Raw genomic sequence first — 18,780 nt, 5'->3', positions numbered from 1 at the left:
GTTATCTGTTGTTGTTATTGTTGTTTGTGTGTACGTACGTGTATATGTGTGTGTTTCCTCTTCTTGCATCACCACTGATCCCAGTACAGTCAGGCAGTGGTGCCTCAGGCTTATCTCTTCAGTGTAGCATCTAGGGAGAATCAGTCTGTATGTGAGTGTATAAAAAGTGTGTGTGTACTCAAAAGTGTGTATCTGTTAGTGCTATTGTAAACACTTTCTCTGTGAAGAGGTGAAGAAAAGACATTTTTCTTTCATACATCCTCTCTTGTGTTACCGCTGCTGTTTGTTTACCTTGATCTTCTTTAAGATAAATTCCCTATTAATACCTGTCTCCTTCAAGAAAATGTGCGGTATTTAAAACGTGTGCTGAACACAGAATGTGAATGTAAGTGGGCTGTTTTGCTGAATGTCTGTCTCCGTTTTTATGTCATCTGGCGGTAGATTGGGGCCTTTTCATTAGAAAAAAAGATACACACTGATTCCATCTTATATAATGAAATTGATCCAGTTTGATTCAAGTGCATGTTCATTGATGCCCCACTCACCTTAAGTTATCGTTGCAATGCCTGACAAAGTTGAAATCCTTTTGAAACTAATTTTGAAACAATGGCACCTTGATTTCAGACAGAGCTGGACAAACGCAGGCTTCGCAACTTCAGTTTTCTCACCTGAAATAACAGCAGTCGCCAACACAATTTCATGAGCTTGATGATATATGTAGTAGACATGGAAATGACCCCATAACTAATGTAATAGTTAGTTAATGATAACCTCTTTGACCTTGTAAGTACTTATCAATCATTTCTGTACAGTAGCAAGCTATTATGCTAATGCTAATGCTCACAGTTCAGGTTAGAGCAGGCAAACCCGCTCTGTGCCAAGTATAGTTACATCCCCGTACACACCTCTTCAAAATTTGGAGAAAACCCACTGGAAGTGAACAAATGGTGCAACATCGCACTCCTCACTCATCACAACGCTCACAAGCCAGCGAGGAGGTTGCCTTACCAGCGACTGACTCATATCCCATAGAAAATGAATGGGGTTGAACTTAGCAAACGCATTATGCAGACTTAATTGGGTCTCTACCGTAGTGCTTTACAAGCCTGCTGTGTAATTAGGATTGCTGAGCTATTGGACAATCACTGTCCAGCAATCACTGTTAATGAGCAGTAAACTGAAAACTGGCACTGAACTGGTTGTTAATAGACCTTTAATATGAACTGAGTTGAATGCATCATTTTGATACTTTCCACACAAGTATGGCATCATGTAAGAAATCAGTTTGGGTGGGGTAAATGGGTCAGCATGTGTCTGCCCTTGACTTGTGATAAGTGAGACACTGTGGAGCTGATTTTGATGAAACTCCAGGGAGTCATGCATCACGCCACTCTGGCATTTTCAAAATTACTGTGTTTTGCCCAAGGTGGGAGCAGCAATTACCTGGCAAACATTTTAATAACCAGTCATATCTCACATACTGCTGAGGGGAATAAAATGAAACTTGGAGCACATATCCAACTATCCATGCTCTACAAATTTGCCTCCAGAGCAATATATTGGATTTTCCACTGTTGTGAGTTGCTACAAAACCAGTTTGCCCCCTGGGCAGTTTTTTTCCCCAATTAATTTACTGATCACTGCAGGAGTCACTGCCTCATTTGAACCATCCTTCTAATATGGGGCGCCACAAATGTAAAATTGAGAGTTGAGAACAATACAAACAGACACAACAGTACAAAAGTCAGATACGGTCTGTTTTTTACTGTCACATAACAGACTTCGAACCAAGTTTTTCCAGCTATGGCACAAAGGCACCTTTTCCAGCCCCTTAATAGAAGGAATATAATGAAACAGCAGTTCACAGTCAACTCAGGAAATTGTCAACCCCAAGGTTTACGAGGTGTAGTTATCTGGCATCATTTCGACACAGTGGCACTAATGCTTGACAGCAATGCTTTTACTCCTCCGTAGAGGTTTCAAAATGCACTTAATGCTGCTCTATGCAAGATGTGTATGTAAAAATACACCTGTCACCTAACCTTTTATGTTAATCACTATGTGGGGCAGCAGTGCAGAAGAACTTCCTGTTCTCCTGTTTTCTAGTGTAGTTTAAAATAACAGGCAGGTAATCTCCTCTGCCCACAGGAAATAGCAAGTTGAAATTCAGGAGCAAAACACAAGTGTCTCCAAAACAGCAGCGTGTGAATTCTCTAACCCAGTGGTCCCTATTCCTTTAAGTCTTGTGTTCTGATTACTAATCATACAGATTATGGTTTTAGTGTGGATATGAGAATGATCTTTTTCATTCTCAGACGGTTTCATAAGAACCTTGAAGAGCTACCAACATCATTAAATTTGAAACATTGCAGCTAAGCCTGTACTTACCAGTGATGTCTGAACCTCTTCTCTGTCTTCACACCAAGGTATTAAAAAGTGTTTTGCTTGTACAATAAGTCTTTGTACGTGTGTATGTTTTTCAGAATATCCCAGCTCTGCCTTGTGGTAAGGCCCTCTACTCCTACGAGGGAAAAGAACCAGGCGATCTCCAGTTTTCCAAGGGTGACATCATCATCCTACGACGCAAGGTGGATGACAACTGGTACCATGGCGAGCTCAACGGTTGCCATGGTTTCTTGCCTGCGAGTTACATCCAGTTGTTGCGTCCCCTGAGTCAGACTCCGCCCCAGGGCAAAGCACTGTACGACTTTGAGGTCAAAGACAAAGATCAGGATAAAGACTGTCTGGCCTTCAGCAAGGTAACACACACACACCCTGTACACAATCTCTACTCTCCTGAGGACACTATTTTTACATCAGACAGAACAAATATAGTAACATAGAAATATGGAAAGGCTGCATGGATGAATCAGTATAGAGATTTGAGGAATGGATGTACTCAGAATTTACAACAGCATAAATACCAAAGTAGCAGCAAACACTTATCTGTGGTGTTAAACCAGGCTGGGTCTTTGTAGGACACTAATAATTTATTAGTACTGACTCTTCTCTTCAGATGTAAACCAGAGCCATTTTAAATAGGGTAAAAAAGTACACGACAGCTGCTGAGCTCTGCATGGTGCCTTCCCACACACACTCGAGTTTTCACCTTTAACTCCACATTTTGCTTGAACATTTGTGACTGGACTTCACATCCAAGGTAGTAAGAGATCCACTGCTTTTAAAATTCCGCTACTCTTGACATTCTTCAGATTGTTTGACATAATGTGGTAATATATGTGTTATGGACAATAAGTATAATACATTAACATGAACGTCACCAGACAGACCTGTGGTCAGCTAAAATAGTTTTTCAGTGGCTACAAAAGAAAAACTCAAAACAGCAGGAGTAACTCTGAAAATCAGATGAGTATATGTTGACAGTTGCATCAAGCTGTTCTTATACTGGTGTGTTGTTTTAGTTTATTCTACCTGTTTCACAGTGTTTCTGATTTTGTGTATTGTTAAAACTTCAGTGGCTGAAGTTGGTCTGATATAATTGGTGGGTCTGATATTAGGTATTTCAAGGGTGGAGATTATATACAGCAGCAGCTGCTGCCTGCAAAAGTTTCCCAAGAGCAACCAGTCTGCATGAGGACTTGGCGTTTTTAAACAACATGGCTGTAAATAGTTTCTACATGGTTCCTAGTAACCGAAACCGCAACCCAGGACTCAATTTTGGCCAGGTCCAAATTATATTCAGTCAAATGAGGTCAGGTAGGTTCCTGCTGTATTTGTACAGATCTCAGGTCTGTGTGTCAACACTGGATGTTTGTATGTCTAATGCTGGAAGGAACAAACTCACTCTCAGATCTAATCATGCAGCGTATCATCATCATGGCAGGAGAAAATTGTGTTTTTTGACAGAAGATGGAAAGTGTGAACTGGAGAACTGGAGAGGACATGTATTTATGCTCTTTCTGACATAACAAGGCTGCTTGTTTATTAGTAGAGCATCATGCTGCTGCCAGTTTTGGTTTCTCTCTCTCTTTGGATCTGTAAAGGTTGACTGCCTTTAGGAGTAGGACTAATTATCCTCAGTCTGACAAACTTCACGTCCCTTCTCTTTGTTTGTGAAAATTAATTTACATAAGTCACATTTCAGTAGGTATTCCATGGATTGTTTCAGACTGAGACCAAAATTTTGAACGCGACCAGACCTCTATCATTGTTATACATGAGGTGGATGACGTGAGTAGTTGATGTTTCAAGCCCCATTAGTCACTTGTATCACTGAAATTATACTTTGAAAAGGATGGAGATGAAGAGACAAAGACAAGATGAAAGAAGACACTCAGTCCCGGTGTAAAGAGCAATTTGTATTCCCTGTACTGTCCCGTTCCTCAAACCTTATCATTTTGTTCCTGCTGTTACACAGGCTCATTTATGCTACAGTTCAACGCTCGACACAACCACTCTGTCTCTGCACTAAATGTGTCTGTGAACAGGGAGAGAGAAAGGTTGTTAAATTACACTGATTGTACTATACAATTCACTGTAGATCTTTTCAGTCTGATCACTGCAATGGTCACAAACACACTGCCCTCTACATCCAGATTAACAGATAATGATGAGGCGTCCGTAGTTGACATTATTTTGTGTTTTGGGGCTAAACTAATCAACAGGTTAATGACTGAGGATTATACGAAGCCATACTCTCACACAGAGACGCATGAACCTTGTGCTGTGTTGCATGCATGTTGTCATGCAGAACAAGTGTGCGTGATATTGTTTTCTCAGTGTGAGAGGTAATTACTCAGTATGACTAATACACAGTCATTTACCAGCATTATCGCTGCCATCCCTAATGGCCTAACCAAGAACCTCATATTTACATGAGGAGAGGAGCAGCAGAGGGAAAAATACTTTCATGATGAGGTCTGTGTGTGTGTGTGTGTGTGTGTGTGTGTGTGTGTGTGTGTGTGTGTGTGTGTGTGTGTGTGTGTGTGTGTGTGTGTGTGTGTGTGTGTGTGTGTGTGTGTGTGTGTGTGTGTGTGTGTGTGTGTGTGTGTGTGTGTGTGTGTGTGAGAACAAGGGTCACAATATTTTCCCATGTGTGATGGATATAATATTGCTGAGAATATTATATCATCTGTGTATAGGCATAAGTAAGCATATAGACATCCTAACCTATTCCCACTTTGCAAGGTGACACAGTACTGATATTGTATCCAGGAGACATGACTGTCATTTGACAGTGTGTTTTTAATATTATAAGACAGTTGATTGCTAATAGCTTAGCTGATCAATGCCAGTGTTTCTTTGGGTTGCCGTACTGAAGTCTATACAGAGTCTCAGTGAGTATCTCTTTGCAAAAAAACAGATTATTCTATATTCACCTTAGTATATAAAAATTTTGCAAGCAGTCCTTTCATTTTTCCACAGTTTGATTTTCACCAAACCAGTTTTAGCTCAGATTTCACACTGCTGCAACAAAGTTATGCAGAACAAGGACACAAATATCGAAAGAGATGATGCTGCTTCTTAATATGCTTGAATGCGACAGTACGCAGTGGGTCTGTGTACAGGAAGAATGAGCAGCGATGTCTGTCATGAACTCAACTGAGAAACTGGTAATTGATTAACATTTGAAATGAAACCAACTGAAATGAACTGAAACCAGTAACTTCCTATTAATCTAAAAATGTTTGTATGCCTTCGAAAAGTATTGGAGTTAATGGGCTGCAACATGAAACATCAGTGTGGTTTTTTTGTTTTTTTTTAACCCTTGGCATCATTTCTTGGTTTGACAGTCGAACAGAGGCACATCAGATTGATTAAAGTTTTACCTGGAGCTGATTTGATTTGACCAATGTAGAAGAGATCTGAACATCCAGAAGTCTATTGGACACCAAACATGCACTTTCAAAGATGCTTTCTGTTTTGACCACGTTCTGATCCAAAACTGGTTAATGCGTAAGAATTACATTTATTTATTTATTTGTTCCTTTGTTTTTAAAGGCAGACAAAATAAAACATTTTGTTTGTGCGTGGTCTCAATCATTTCCTCTCTCTCCAGGATGAGGTACTGACAGTAATCAGGCGAGTGGACGAGAACTGGGCAGAGGGCATGCTGGGAGACAAGATTGGTATCTTCCCTATTCTTTATGTGGAGGTAAACACACAGACGAACATACACACACACTCGCAACACTCACATATCAAGTTATTACGGAAGGAGCTGTAAATGTGATGTTACAGGACAACACCTGTATTACAGTATTTTCTTTTATCATTCAGCTAATTTGGAGACACAGAAAACCTTTAGTTTGTTCTAGGGTAAAGTACATCCTGTGTACTTTGATGAGAAACGAGGGAAATGTTTTCTTCGTACAAGTAGAGGCTTTACCACAGCTTTGATGATATCCACTGAAAGTGTGACAAAAATGTAGGATATCAGTCCTGTTTGGTTTCCTTGTCATTCACAGGAGTTACCAATGAAAAAGTCATGTTCTAAAAACAAAATACAGTCAAATAATAAATCAATGCTACCTGGTTTCAAATATATTTGACCGTAATGGTATTCTGAGTCAGTTTTACATGCACATGGTGTTACCAGAGGTACTCCTGCTATAAAGCAAAACTTTTTTGATAAATGGTGAAAACAGCTTCATTGGTAACTATTGCATTATTTATTATTTGCTGACACCAGCCTAAGAACCACCTGTGCTGAGAGGAGCGACACTTTGAGCCTAAATTTGAGGTCAAGCTGTAAGAGAGGACATGGTTACAATGACTGGATCATTAGATAGTAACAAGGCCCTTGATTAACTGTTTTCATCACCATTCTTTTCTTTCTATTTCTAGCCTTACACGTCTGCTTCTACTGCTCTTACTCTGTAGGCCTTTCAGATGACACAGTGACTGTGTCTGAAGTTGGTCTAAATGGGTTTCTCTGCACTGTTTGACCTGCTTTTAAAAATGTCTTACTGACCTGGGTTAAGTGGAGTTGGAACACTCTCCGATTTTAGTATAAACGGAGGGTACATGCATAGATATTGGAATTTCATGCAAACCACAGGTTTACTGCGTGTTCATTATTTGGTGTCAAACATGATGGGATTTTTGTTAAACTCCACTGTGGCCCGACATTATGTTTTTATATGGTGTCGTCTGTATATTTGATCTGTTGGAATAAACATTTAATTGCCCCAGAAATGCAAATTGCAATAGCAATGCTGTTTGTAACTGAAGTTTCTTTAAGGGATTTCCTCTCGGTAAAAGGATTAAAAAACCCAAACTCCCCAAACATTTTACCTTCTTTCATAGCGCCATGCCTGTCAAGACTGGGATATAGTTTACTTTAATCCTCGCGCAACAGAAAAAAATATCATGCACAATTTGCTCTGGATCACATTTAGGGCTTTTTAAGCCATGGTAAAAAAGCCATTGGTGGAAACTGGAAGGATGATGTGTAAATACTTCATTCTTGCTGTTGTTAAGGCTTCTCTTCTCTCTCCATCACCACAAATTTGTGAACAAACCAATTCTCTTGCGGCCCTGACACCAAAAACAAATGATGAAACTTTCAAACAGACATGAGCTTCACCCACACTGGGAAGTACCACTGTGCATTTGTTTGTGTGTGTTTATCAAGACAACAAGACTATCATAAGGTCAGATCCAGTGTACAAACTGTGTATTCATGCACTGCATCTTAGAAAATTCATTGATGTAGAGACTAGAGACAGAGAGACTAATGGGATGACTCATCCTTCCTGCTGGTTTTAAACATTATATTGCTTTTCATCTGCTATTAGGAGAACAAACACTCAATTATACAACAAAAACGCATGTGTTAATATCCACATCTATACGGATGTACGCATAAAATCATGCTTACCTCAAATCATGCTGTCCTCTCTACACTCTTTCTCTCTGTCTGGGTTTGGAGCTTACGTATGGCTGCAAACCCAGCCTTGGAGTCTTGGTTATCCAGTCATGTCCCCGAAGTGAACTGGTTGACCAAACGGCTCTCTTAGGTAATGATGATGAAGCCATAAGATGAGAAAAGTCAGCACAAATACAACACACAGATAGACACGGGGGTTCCTATTAAATAGAGATGCATCAATAATTTAGACCTCTCCATCACTCTGACACAGCAGGGGTGCAGGAGCGCGTGTGTGTGTGTGTGTGTGTGTGTGTGTGTGTGTGTGTGTGTGTGTGTGTGTGTGTGCGCGCGCGCGCGCGTGCAGTGACAAGCTAATGAGGGGGACCCAGCTGGACTTCTTCTGAACTGTGTGTATGTGTGTGTGTATTTGTGTGTGTGTGTGTATTTGTGTGTGTGTCTCACTGGATATGAAGTACCTCTTATGGCTGTTGTCTCAGAGCTCGGATGTGAATGCAGACAGCTTGTGTTAATATTTGGCAGTCTGAAAACACAGATTGGAGATGAGGGGTTTGCAGATTATACGGATGCCATCAAAAAAGTCAAATTTATATGGAGCGTGTGTGAAGTGATTGGCAGTCACTACATATGAAGAGGATACTGCTGTCTTTGCAGCGGACATTGAGACCAAATGTATCAAGAATCGTTCTCGTGAACAGAGCGTGCTCGCAGTGTATCAGAATGATTTAATATTAGTGTGTAATTTGGCTAGTTAGCTAATATTATAATAGTTGGTTTGCTGACAAACAAAGCACCATTGTGTTCAGTTTGATAAACAACTACAGAGGGTGAATCAGCTTCAGGTCCATCATCAACATCTTGTCATGTTACTGAGGATTGCAAACAAGCTGGACTCATAAAGGTGTTACTGAAAGTCATTTTCAGCATCTTATACTGAAACAGTAATACCAAGTAGTCTGTTTTATTGTACGTTATAAGCAATGTACAATATTATACAGTTTTCTACATAATGTTTCTCATGTAATAAGTTTTGAAACATGATTATTTGTCTACAGTGTTTTGATCAGTTTTACTGACAGGAAAAGCAACCCTCAGCAGCATCAACATCAAAAGTTTAATGACTTAGACTAAGTTACTGTTTAATATAACTATATGTATTAAGACCAGTCAATCAGTGTGAGAGTCTAATCATGAGTTTTCAGTTTTGATACTATGTCTATCTGCTTTGTATATCACTAGATTGTGCCTTTACGGTTGAGAGGAATACACCAGTACGTTTTGCTTCTTTGTTAAAACATAGTTTCAATCTAAATAAAAGATGTTAGACCTTCTTGTTTTACTTCAGTGCACATAATTTTACAATGGTAATAACACACCACAAATAGAGTAACACACCCTCAAATAAATTAGTTTAGCTGCTCTTTGATTTGTAAAGTTCTTCTATCAGCAGATAGTGTGCATATAATATATGAATTCAGAGGAGTCATTTCTTTAGTAACAATCAAGCATTTATTTACATCAAATGAGGCAGTTATAATCAGTGATGATGAAAAAACTGTAGGATTCACTGGATCCATATAAAAAAATTGTGAGACACAACATAGATATATGTTTGCAAGACTAAATGCCCTGTCCAGTTGTTTTAGTCAGTACAGGTATCTAGCCTATAGGAGCTTTGTGAGCTGGTGCTTCCTTGGTTGCAGAATCTGGGTCGTCATTCCAGCCTGCGTGGTCCTACGCATCCATGCCGTGTTTCCTGACGCCACAGGCCGGTATGTGGGTTTTAGACTGGCCCATGATAGAACCGGGACACATAGCTGGATATGACCTCCTCCTTCTCAGGCCGCTCGAACTGTGCAGTGAGGTCCTCTGGGATGGGGATGGCCAAAGCAGCTTCTGTGTATGGTCCCAGGTCACAAAGACTTTTTCAAATATGAGGTCCACCACATTCCCTGTTTGATAAAACACAAAAGATTTTTTTTACATTTTTCACTTTTTTTTTTTTTTTGCAAAACAATGACTGAGTCTGTTTCTAACCTCCTGACATTTTCTTTACTGTATTTTGTTATTGATGGAACTGTCATAACATTATATGTGCAATATTTAATACAATGTGTACAAAACATTTTTTGGTTGAAAAATAAAATAATATAACACTTATAGAATGTCGCCTCAGTCTTAACTGGTGTAGCTCTGCATTCTCCCTTCATGGCTTTTGGAAATTGGACCTTGAACAGTGGTTCACCTTCTTTTGTTTGGGCTTGTGGTCGGTCAGCATTTTCATTGTAGTACATGGCAGCCAGGTGACAGATGATGACAGAAACCTAAGCCTACACACTCTCACAAGTTCTAAGTAACCACAGCTTCATTTACCTGCACATTATTCCAAGACTGATAAATGACTGTTAGGTTTATCAAAAGTAGATGCACTTCAGATGGCTACAGACCTGTACTTCTGATGTGAGGCTGAAGAGTCTTCAAGGATAACTGTGTGCCTGCAGTGGGTCAGTCTGGCATGCAACATCCCCTGTTGCAGGAAGCTGTATAGATGGCCTGAACAGAGGAAACAGAGATTACACCAACATCTCCTCAAATGTGTAGTTATGGCAACAGCTGCAAACAGTGCAAGAATGATAACAGATGCTCTCAATTATGTGTAAACTGGGTTGTCAATAGCTTGTAAATGCTGCAAATAGCTCATTATATGTGCAAGATGCAAAAAATGTGTATTATAGACTATCCCCTTGGACATATCCCCTTAACTCTGCGCTTATCTAGATATTCCCTACAGGCACTGTATCTGTGAACATGATATAAACGTTAAAACGGCCGTTATAGGGCATGACTCTCAATAATAACTTTCACAGCACTAATAAACAAGCCCGGACACCTACGCTAATCAGTACAAAGCCTATTTTTAGTCTGAATTTTACCGGCTTGACTTTACAGACAGCTAAAACGCCTTTAAAATATAATACATTTAACAGGGTGGCTCTTATCAATGTCACACGGCGATACCAAGCAGAAGAATTACATACAATCTGTACCCCGCTATACCCGGCTGCGCGTTGACGACGCTAAACGTTAGCCACGTTAGCTGCCATGCTAACAACACACGCAACAGGCTCTCGTGAACAAACAGTAAAGCAACATAAAATGGTAAAACTTACAGCTCCGAAGTTCAAAGTTGGGTCACAGACAGTCGGTACTGATCCAAGCTTTATCTTGAGACTTGTAGGAAATCCTGCGTTGTCCTGGCCCTCGTTGAGAAAGCAGTCCGAGGTGAAATGGTTAGCACACACGTACAACACTTTCGGAGTTGGAGCGGGAACATTTCCATCAAAAATAAAATTAATCCACTGGGTCTTCAGATCCTCGGGCGTAGGGATTAAAAAAAGACTTCTGTGTTGGTTTGTGCAGCCAACAACAAAGCAACTACTGTGTTTCGCTCGTACCTTCGACATTGTTCTACCGAAAGCCAGTGTTCGCGAGGGAAGTAACGATAGCGTCTGCAACACGGACTCAGAGGGCGGAACACACACCTAGCTCGGGGAGCGTCACCCATCCGGGGGGAGGGGCATCGCCCTTCTTGACGTCACCAGGGGCGAATCTCCATTTCGCTCGTTTGAGCACACATTTCTTGAAAGGTGGAGAAAGCAAAAGACGGAGAGGATGGACTTTTCTCATGTTTGGGGGGTCCGTAGACACGCCAGGGACACATACTACTGATAGAAAACCATGGAAAAGTGCATTTTGCATAATAGGTCCCCTTTAAGGGATTTCCTCTCGGTAAAAGGATTAAAAAACCCAAACTCCCCAAACATTTTACCTTCTTTCATAGCGCCATGCCTGTCAAGACTGGGATATAGTTTACTTTAATCCTCGCGCAACAGAAAAAAATATCATGCACAATTTGCTCTGGATCACATTTAGGGCTTTTTAAGCCATGGTAAAAAAGCCATTGGTGGAAACTGGAAGGATGATGTGTAAATACTTCATTCTTGCTGTTGTTAAGGCTTCTCTTCTCTCTCCATCACCACAAATTTGTGAACAAACCAATTCTCTTGCGGCCCTGACACCAAAAACAAATGATGAAACTTTCAAACAGACATGAGCTTCACCCACACTGGGAAGTACCACTGTGCATTTGTTTGTGTGTGTTTATCAAGACAACAAGACTATCATAAGGTCAGATCCAGTGTACAAACTGTGTATTCATGCACTGCATCTTAGAAAATTCATTGATGTAGAGACTAGAGACAGAGAGACTAATGGGATGACTCATCCTTCCTGCTGGTTTTAAACATTATATTGCTTTTCATCTGCTATTAGGAGAACAAACACTCAATTATACAACAAAAACGCATGTGTTAATATCCACATCTATACGGATGTACGCATAAAATCATGCTTACCTCAAATCATGCTGTCCTCTCTACACTCTTTCTCTCTGTCTGGGTTTGGAGCTTACGTATGGCTGCAAACCCAGCCTTGGAGTCTTGGTTATCCAGTCATGTCCCCGAAGTGAACTGGTTGACCAAACGGCTCTCTTAGGTAATGATGATGAAGCCATAAGATGAGAAAAGTCAGCACAAATACAACACACAGATAGACACGGGGGTTCCTATTAAATAGAGATGCATCAATAATTTAGACCTCTCCATCACTCTGACACAGCAGGGGTGCAGGAGCGCGTGTGTGTGTGTGTGTGTGTGTGTGTGTGTGTGTGTGTGTGTGCGCGCACGCGCGCGTGCAGTGACAAGCTAATGAGGGGGACCCAGCTGGACTTCTTCTGAACTGTGTGTATGTGTGTGTGTATTTGTGTGTGTGTGTGTATTTGTGTGTGTGTCTCACTGGATATGAAGTACCTCTTATGGCTGTTGTCTCAGAGCTCGGATGTGAATGCAGACAGCTTGTGTTAATATTTGGCAGTCTGAAAACACAGATTGGAGATGAGGGGTTTGCAGATTATACGGATGCCATCAAAAAAGTCAAAATTATATGGAGCGTGTGTGAAGTGATTGGCAGTCACTACATATGAAGAGGATACTGCTGTCTTTGCAGCGGACATTGAGACCAAATGTATCAAGAATCGTTCTCGTGAACAGAGCGTGCTCGCAGTGTATCAGAATGATTTAATATTAGTGTGTAATTTGGCTAGTTAGCTAATATTATAATAGTTGGTTTGCTGACAAACAAAGCACCATTGTGTTCAGTTTGATAAACAACTACAGAGGGTGAATCAGCTTCAGGTCCATCATCAACATCTTGTCATGTTACTGAGGATTGCAAACAAGCTGGACTCATAAAGGTGTTACTGAAAGTCATTTTCAGCATCTTATACTGAAACAGTAATACCAAGTAGTCTGTTTTATTGTACGTTATAAGCAATGTACAATATTATACAGTTTTCTACATAATGTTTCTCATGTAATAAGTTTTGAAACATGATTATTTGTCTACAGTGTTTTGATCAGTTTTACTGACAGGAAAAGCAACCCTCAGCAGCATCAACATCAAAAGTTTAATGACTTAGACTAAGTTACTGTTTAATATAACTATATGTATTAAGACCAGTCAATCAGTGTGAGAGTCTAATCATGAGTTTTCAGTTTTGATACTATGTCTATCTGCTTTGTATATCACTAGATTGTGCCTTTAAGTTTTATTATGCTACTTCTATGCTGTACTTGTTAAAACTAATTTACCTTAACTCTGCAAATAAAACATGATTCCACTGAGGTCTTATTTGATTTTTTTAAATAGTTAAATACTGTAATATAGTTATCCTTGGTCAGTGTAGTGGGCAGAGTAATATGGCTTTCTTGTTCTCATTGTATAATGAACGGTGACTGAAATTATGGCTGTCAGCAGGGTTTTAGAAATACCAAGGTCCAAAAACTGAGTTTACCAGAGGGGTTTTGAGGCCCTTATCTAAATATATGCATTTTAAGACATTTGGAAGGAAAAAATGGATAAAAATAGCTTTAAAACCATGTCAGTGGGCAGCAACATATATTATCTGCGAAGCTGTAATACATGAGGTTAAAGGTTCTTTAAACAATCCAGCCTCATCAACGAAACACACAACAAGAAGTACAACTGAATAAAGTTACGCTGTACACATGAGAGCCAAGAACAAAACGATCTAGCCACAACCATTAGCCCATGCTAACATTGCTGTGATATGTTCCACAGCAATGCAGGCGGTAAGCTAGCTAGCATTAGCAACATTTGACAAACAAATTCATAATATCGGTAACAGCAAGTCAGCTAACGTTATAATGCCTACTGTAACCAGTCACTAATGAACACAGACATGTAACATTATGGACAGACTTGGCAAGAAATTCAGCCTTGGACTTACCTGATGGGCGGCCATACGAATGGCACTGATGGATGTTTGATAACGGTGTATTGAACCGCTTGTCCCCACGGGCAGTCCGCTTGTACTCTGGTCTTATCTGTTTCTTTTTAGGTAAAAACATTGTTCTACAAAATAGTAGGAAATAGTTGTTTGCTGCTATATAATTGTTTAATCTCTTTTACAGAACCTTTAAATGTGGCAATGAATGATCCACACTGCAATCTGGAAATACAGAAGACAACACTTACTTTATTTCATCTTTGTGTTTTAGTTTGTATCATTTTGGACTTGAATTATAAAAATGTGTTGCCTTGTGTTGTTGTTACAGTACGTCTATAGGCGCCACTTAAAAGAACATATGTCTCTTTGGTAATAATGCCTACATTGTTTTAATGTGATCAGGTCAGTTAGTTTTTGTTTGTATTGAAAAGCACAGAGACATGATGCTAATCCTATCCTGGGCACAGTGGGCAGTACCTGCTCTTCCTCTCTCATCTCCGTCACCTTCTCTCTTTGTTTTTCTCTCTGTCTCATCTTGCCCCATATCTCTTCCCTAGTCAAAGCTGAGCTTTGATTGATGCAGTCTCTTCATTTTCATCTTTGTCAGTGAAGAAAGTAAACGCAGCGTTGATATTTATATGCAAATGTTACTGGCCTCTGCTAGGATTATCTAGGAATGAAAATAACAATTTATAGAGGTACCTCATTTTAATGCACATTTCAACCCTTTACACAAGTGGATTTATGTTGTTTTGACATACACATGTATCAAACTTGACTTTGAGTGGGTGTGCTGAGTGGGTTGGATTGTGTTGTATAAGTTTAGGATCGCTGTTGTAAGATCCAGTGTGGGTTCAGGAGGATGTGAGGTCAGTGTAGGTGAGTTTGAGTTGAGTGTGGATGTTTGGCATAAGTGAGGTTGTTTCATGTAAATAGGTGATTAGTTTGGGACAGACTTGTTTAGGTTTGTTTTGTAATTGACAGGTTTGGTATGAGTTTGGGTCACACATTATAACAATAAGTACACCACTGTCTTTCCCACTTTCTATCTTTCTTTCTCACTCACTTTATCTGTTCCACAGTCTCTGCAGCAGAAGGGAGTAGGCACACACCTGCCACTGGTTATGTGTGTGTATGGCTGTGTGCATAGGCATGCATGTATCTTGCTGGCTGACCCTTTTCGCAGTGCAGAAATAAGCTCATCAGCTCGAGCCTCAGTATTACCTGGAGAGCACTCACCCTCCAAAAGACGCAGAGTACACAGAGTACAGTTAGCTCAACACATAATAGATGACCTTGGAGATTTCATTCGGCCAAAAGCTCCGAAAGAAGAATTGTCTCTATCAACAACATCTCTCTCTCTCTCCCTCTCCCTTATCTCCTTTACTGCAGCATGACCGGGCACTGAAGCATTGGTAGTTAAAGAGAAAGTGACACAGCAGTGTGAGTGTGACTGTTTGTGTGTGACTGGCAACTATGTACTGTATGTTGGTATGTGGAGGCACATATGGGTAAAAGTTACTGGAGTTAAGTTTTTGAGTGCATGAGTGTGTTGCCACACTTTCCTTTTGTGTGTGTGTGTGTGTGCGCGCGCGCGCGCGCGTGTGTTTGTGTCCTCTATTCTGCCTCATGAGAGTAAACTGAGTTATATCTGCAGCATCAATCCATCAAGCTCATTAGCATATGATTTGGATTTGATTAGCATATCTATTAATATGGAAATGCGACATCACCAACACTGAGCTGAGACAGGTCAGTCCTGTACGCTCTCTCTCATACACACACACGCGCACACACATGGAGAGAGACAGAAACGCTTGACTTTCTCTCCAGGGATTGTTCAGGAGTTTGAGGTCACGTTAAGCAGACATGATTGCGATGTAAATTTGTTGGAGGGCTGAAGCTGATGTTGTCTGTCAATGTATTAGTTCATGTGTCCCTGTTAAATACTGGCCTCTGTCTGTGTGTGTGTGTGTGTGTGTGTGTGTGTGTGTGTGTGTGTGTGTGTGTGTGTGTGCACACACGCACGCAGGCCTGTTTTAAAGACCAGGTTTCATGACCCAGGATATCCATGTAGTGTGCCTATAGTATACATGACTAAAGATTTCTATTAAAAAAAAAGTTATATTTGCATGTGATGTCTGTTTCAAACATAATACATAATTTAAGATACTCAAGAAGTTTTTTGAAAATGTATTTTAGCATGACTTAATTTGAATTTAGCAAATCTGAACAAGCTAGATACAAACTGTCGCTGAGCTTAACCCCCTCACAGCATGAGATACACAACACTAATGAACATGAACACACAAGTAAAAATATCTGTTGAAACCAGACCATTAGATACACACAGCTAGTTACGTACTCTGTGCTGGAAGGAATGTTTAGTAATACTAAAAGTAAACAGAAGACTACAGCCCTGACATGTAATTAAAACTGTTGAGGATAAAAACAGAATAAAGCTAAAAGCTTATTTCTTTTGTGGTCTTTGTTAGAAAACATGTGATGGCAGATCTTCAAGTCACCCACCAATTACTTCTGTAGATTGTGCAGTTTATTGCACAAATCCTCATCATGTTGCTCTATCCATAAGCTCTCACTCTTAAATTCTAGATCTCAAGATACCGTCCTCGGAAGTCCACCTATATACTGAGCTTATAGTAACTTCAATCTGAAACATTGCATCAACAACATGAACGTGCAAAGGTTAAACATTCATGGCTGTATTTGCTCATGGCAGCACAACAACCAGTGCAAGCACACTGGTATTTTGGTGCCAAGCACAGAGTGCACGGTGCACAGGTGGGAGGAGAGGTGCGAACAGTTGGGAGGTTCATTCAGATCAAGCAAAGCAAAGCAAGTTGTTGGCATTTTGGTGGAAAATGTGTCTTAGACTTTGCGCTGAGAAAAGACGTCTCAGAACCACGTCTGTGTCTGGCGCAACGTCCATCTGCTGCCACCTGTGTGATTGTGATCAACAAGAGCAAACTAAATACTTGGTGCAAACACACAGCAACGATGGAATAATGCAGGAAAATGTAAATGAACCATTTTAACCGCTCACTCCACAACCAGTAGAGGTGTTTAAATGGGCATAAAGATATGAATGTAATTTTGTTTAAAGCAGGAACGTCCGTAACTCAGTCTGTATTTATCTGTAAATGAATATGAGTGAGTGATTATCTGTTGTCCGCAGCTGCTCTATACTGTATGTGAAAAGCTTCTCCTCCGGTTCAGTAAATCCCTGCAGCCATCTGACACATATGTTGATAAATCTGTACCAACTGATTTGACAAGTGTGGCCAGAGCACAGTGCTTATTACGCACACGGCTGTCCACTGTGTTTACCTTTAGTAAATCATATTCAAAAGACAGCAGGCATTTACAAAGTAACCCCATACAATACCACACACCGCAGACTGTCTGTCATGACTCTGTTCTGTTTAAGTGGGAGATGTCAGATTACAGCAGCTCACCTGGGTCGTTGTCTCCTTTCCAACTTTCAAAAGAAGCATTTCGTGTTTTACTGTCGAAATGGTATGTGTCACACGTCATGTCATGTTGTGACACGCAGTAAAAATAAAAATAAAAATAGTATTGAATGGATCTGGTCGTATAAAGGAGGTGCTGCGTGTTCATATCTTGCCGCTCTGCACCTTGCAGACAACAGTATCATTTTCTGAAGAAGCCACTTTCCGTTTTTCGAGCTGTTGTCATCATGCGTCACCGTGATTGGCAAAGCTATTTTCAGAGCGATTAAAGCAGTAACGTGACTGGCTGAGAATGAATGTATTAATCACCGTACCCTCTGATTTATATTCCATCCCAGCCAACCCTTCTGCACTTTGTGCTGCTCCACCTACATGAACTGAAATAGCAGGTGCACTTGGAGGCGCCCACACTGTCCATGTGCCCAAGATCTACCACTTATCACCTGTTGTTGTGCTTGTGTGGTTAAAATGGGCCTTTTGTTTGCTGTAGCATTCCTTAAAAGCAACATGGGATTTATAAGAACCGAAATAAGGTGTGTCTATTATTTGGCATTATCAGTAAACGGTGAGAAATTAGACTTTTGATGGGTAAATTTGGCACAAAGTAGTTGGAGAAACTAATTCAAAAGTGAGCAAATTACTGTCATCCTTTAAGTCTTAAACCAACATTTCCAACCAACACTGTTCTGTCCTGATGTAAAAAAAAATGTTTATCTTAAAATAGTGACTTGGAATTTCTCCGATTTTTACCCAAGAATGAACTGAAATGAAGCCAAAGTGAGGAGAGCGAGAATAACCCTGGAAAGCGAAAGGGATGCTCACCTTTCGGTGGGTTATTCAAGTATCTGTGTGTTTGACAAAGAGAGACAGTGAGAGTGTGTGTTACACAGAGGGAGTCTCACTAGACCAGCTGTTGTGATGATTGTTATGCTCCTAGTTTGAAAAGCTGCCAACAAGAACAAGAGACGAAAGGCCACACAAACACACTTGTTATGATCTTGTATGTGAACCACTGAGGACTGAAATCTAACGCCTGAACTACTTCTCTTGTCTTTCCCTCCTCCTCCTCC

General features: G+C 40.3%; 1 protein-coding gene and 1 long non-coding RNA gene across 4 annotated transcripts in view; one reads left to right on the top strand and one right to left on the bottom strand.

The window, feature by feature from the left end:
- Positions 1–18,780, top strand: part of LOC130177491 (E3 ubiquitin-protein ligase SH3RF3-like) — a 97,997-nt gene that overhangs the window by 55,895 nt on the left and 23,322 nt on the right. For 2 of the 3 annotated variants that reach the window (XM_056389309.1, XM_056389308.1), the window contains exons 2-3: positions 2,484–2,759; positions 6,020–6,115. In XM_056389309.1, coding sequence (XP_056245284.1) covers positions 2,484–2,759; positions 6,020–6,115 — 372 coding nt within the window. The remainder of the gene's footprint in view (positions 1–2,483; positions 2,760–6,019; positions 6,116–18,780) is intronic. The other variant, XM_056389310.1, reaches the window with a different exon arrangement.
- Positions 9,339–11,621, bottom strand: LOC130177492 (uncharacterized). The gene is made up of 3 exons (XR_008829025.1): positions 11,023–11,621; positions 10,300–10,405; positions 9,339–9,804 (listed from the first exon to the last, which is right to left on the bottom strand). It is a non-coding gene; the product is annotated as an uncharacterized LOC130177492 (long non-coding RNA).

Source organism: Seriola aureovittata, chromosome 11, assembly GCF_021018895.1.
Source record: "Seriola aureovittata isolate HTS-2021-v1 ecotype China chromosome 11, ASM2101889v1, whole genome shotgun sequence".
Lineage (NCBI taxonomy): Eukaryota > Metazoa > Chordata > Actinopteri > Carangiformes > Carangidae > Seriola > Seriola aureovittata.
This window is presented reverse-complemented; position numbering and strand designations above follow the sequence as displayed.